Raw genomic sequence first — 2272 nt, forward strand, 5'->3', positions numbered from 1 at the left:
ATGCCTGTTTTTGTGATGCCTAACTGCTTTTCGGTAGGTATGGCCACGAAGAGGGAACTAGACAAAATACACCATTGTCTGAATGCACCATTAGCCTAGACCGAATGCACCACCAGCCTGGTCTAAATGCACCAACCACTTAGTCTGAATGCACCATTTTGTAAACAGTCTGAATGCACTATTTTGTAAATAGTCTGAATGCACCACACTGCATAAAAAGACGCTTGTTGTCTGGTTTATTCTTGTATCATCAAATTTTTGTCATCCTTACTTGAAACTAGTTGAATCCCAAAGTTTTTAGCTTGTTAAAAGTAGTTATTAAGTAATTTAAAGCAGTGTTTCTCAACCTTTTTTCTGGTGGTGGCCCCCTTCAATCCAATGCAAGTTCTTGTGGCCCCTCCATGCCAACTTTGAGTTCTTACCCCCGCCCCAACCACCCCCATCCGTCCCTCACCTTAATACGCCTAGGGAAGTAGGTATATTAATGGTTCTAGTTTGAATAGTACCATGTACTCAGAACACTAATTTTAGGCATAAATCAAATAACAATATTAATTGGAAAAATATTTTATTTGAATACTTATTTTTTTACAAAAGGAATACAAAACAAGGAATACATGTAGGTACAATTGGCTCTGTCTTGAAAGGTTTCAGTGGGATCCCTGTGACTGGTGCCGGGCTGCCAACTTGTCAATGTTTGACTTGAAAGCTGTCAGAGAGAGACGTAAATCGCCTCTTTTTTCTATGACAAGGCGATTTCGTGTCTTTGACAGCAGGTACATCACCTGACTGAAACCAGTCCCAACCAAGTAAGACGTGGGAAAGGCAAGTAAGAGCAACTTCACATCTTTCCAGAGTAGCGGGTACTTCTTAGACACATCTTGATTCATCCACAGCTTCTGGTGTCCTCCACGCTTGAACCTTGCTTGAGCTGTTGTGTTATTCTGAAGTTCAATGGAACTTTCTTGTAGGGTGACATCAACCTCAGATGCATCAGCAATGAAGGGATCCACAAACCAGTGTGGCACAGTCATTTGGAGTAGGTCAGAGAAGCGAGTTTCCACATCATTATGCAACTGCTTCAGATGGTCAACATACACTGCTAGGTCATCATCAAGCAGCTTGGTGGATATAACTGCTAAGGAAGGAAACTGTGCAAACTCCCGTCTTCCAAGGTTCAACCAGAACAGCTTGAGTTTCCATTTAAATGCGGGGTAATTGCCTCCTTGCAGGAAAACAGGGTGGAGTCATTTCCTTGAAGCTCTTTGTTCAGAACATTTAGCTTTTCAAATATGTCAGACAGGTAGATGTTACACTTTGCATCAACAAGTTTCTGTCCAAGTTCTGTCCCACTCAAGAAAGAGATAACACTGTCCCAAAGTGCAACAAAACGATGCAGGCAATTACCCTTAGACAGCGATCTGACTTCAGTGTGCAACACAAGTCGTTCTAATTCTTCATTGTTCTTTTCACATAATTGCTGAAAGAGGCGATCTTGCAGTGCACTCTTTTTTATCAAGTTGACAGCCTTGATAACATGCCCAGGTGCTTCACGCAGACGTCCTGCTAGGTTTTTGGCAACCAGGTGCTGCCGATGAACAACACAGTGCGCACAAACGACATTAGGAACAGCTTTTTTTAAGTAAGCACTGAATCCCCGATACCTTCCAATCATAGCAGCAGCGCCATCTGTTGCACAAGCCACAATGTTCTTGAGTGGAATGTTGTTCTCCTCAAAATAGACCTCAAGTTTGTTCCGACACAATATACAAACCCTCGGTCCTATACATTAGGGATTACTTTCAGGCATAGGCTGGAAACGGCCTTTGAACTTCAAACACGGTGGTTAGGCAGTTAACTACTGTCCGGGAGGCGGGAGTACCGCCTGCCCAGGTGTAAACATTCCAATTTGCATTCGGCCGTCGTAGCGCATGGACGTTGTTCTTCGTCGCTCTCTGCTTGACTGCTTTTTTTCATCAAATTGGTGGGAAATCCTTACTTTTTTTATCTTTTGCCATTATGGATAAACCAACTAAGCCTTCCTATCCCCAGCGTGTATGTCCCGGAGTGGGAGGGAAGAAATGTAACTCTTTTCGGTCTAGCGTCACGTGACCCACACGCTCTCTGCCCATCTTGCAGGGGGCGTGTGTATTCACGCGACGCTCCTTGTAGTGAGTGTTGCTCTTGGTCCCCCGAGCAATGGAGGAAGTTCGAGGGGAGGAGACATTACCGTCGTAAGCCTACCAAGGAGTCGTCCGAGGGAAACACGCCC

General features: G+C 44.3%; 2 protein-coding genes across 2 annotated transcripts; both read right to left on the reverse strand.

The window, feature by feature from the left end:
* Nucleotides 1-650: 650 nt before the first annotated feature.
* Nucleotides 651-1034, reverse strand: LOC136850956 (SCAN domain-containing protein 3-like). The gene has a single exon (XM_067124935.1). The coding sequence runs from the start codon at nt 1032-1034 to the stop codon at nt 651-653; it is 384 nt and encodes a 127-aa protein (XP_066981036.1).
* A 143-nt stretch (nt 1035-1177) lies between these two features.
* Nucleotides 1178-2018, reverse strand: LOC136850957 (protein FAM200C-like). Its single transcript, XM_067124936.1, has 2 exons — nt 2000-2018; nt 1178-1782 (listed from the first exon to the last, which is right to left on the reverse strand). The coding sequence occupies exons 1-2, from the start codon at nt 2016-2018 to the stop codon at nt 1178-1180; spliced, it is 624 nt and encodes a 207-aa protein (XP_066981037.1).
* Nucleotides 2019-2272: the final 254 nt, after the last annotated feature.

This window comes from Macrobrachium rosenbergii, chromosome 23 (genome assembly GCF_040412425.1).
Source record: "Macrobrachium rosenbergii isolate ZJJX-2024 chromosome 23, ASM4041242v1, whole genome shotgun sequence".
Classification (NCBI taxonomy): Eukaryota; Metazoa; Arthropoda; class Malacostraca; order Decapoda; family Palaemonidae; genus Macrobrachium; species Macrobrachium rosenbergii.

Coding starts and splice junctions, on each gene's coding strand:
- LOC136850956 (XM_067124935.1), bottom strand. CDS start 1,034: ATGACTGTGCCACACTGGTTTGTGGATCCCTTCATTGCTGATGCATCT.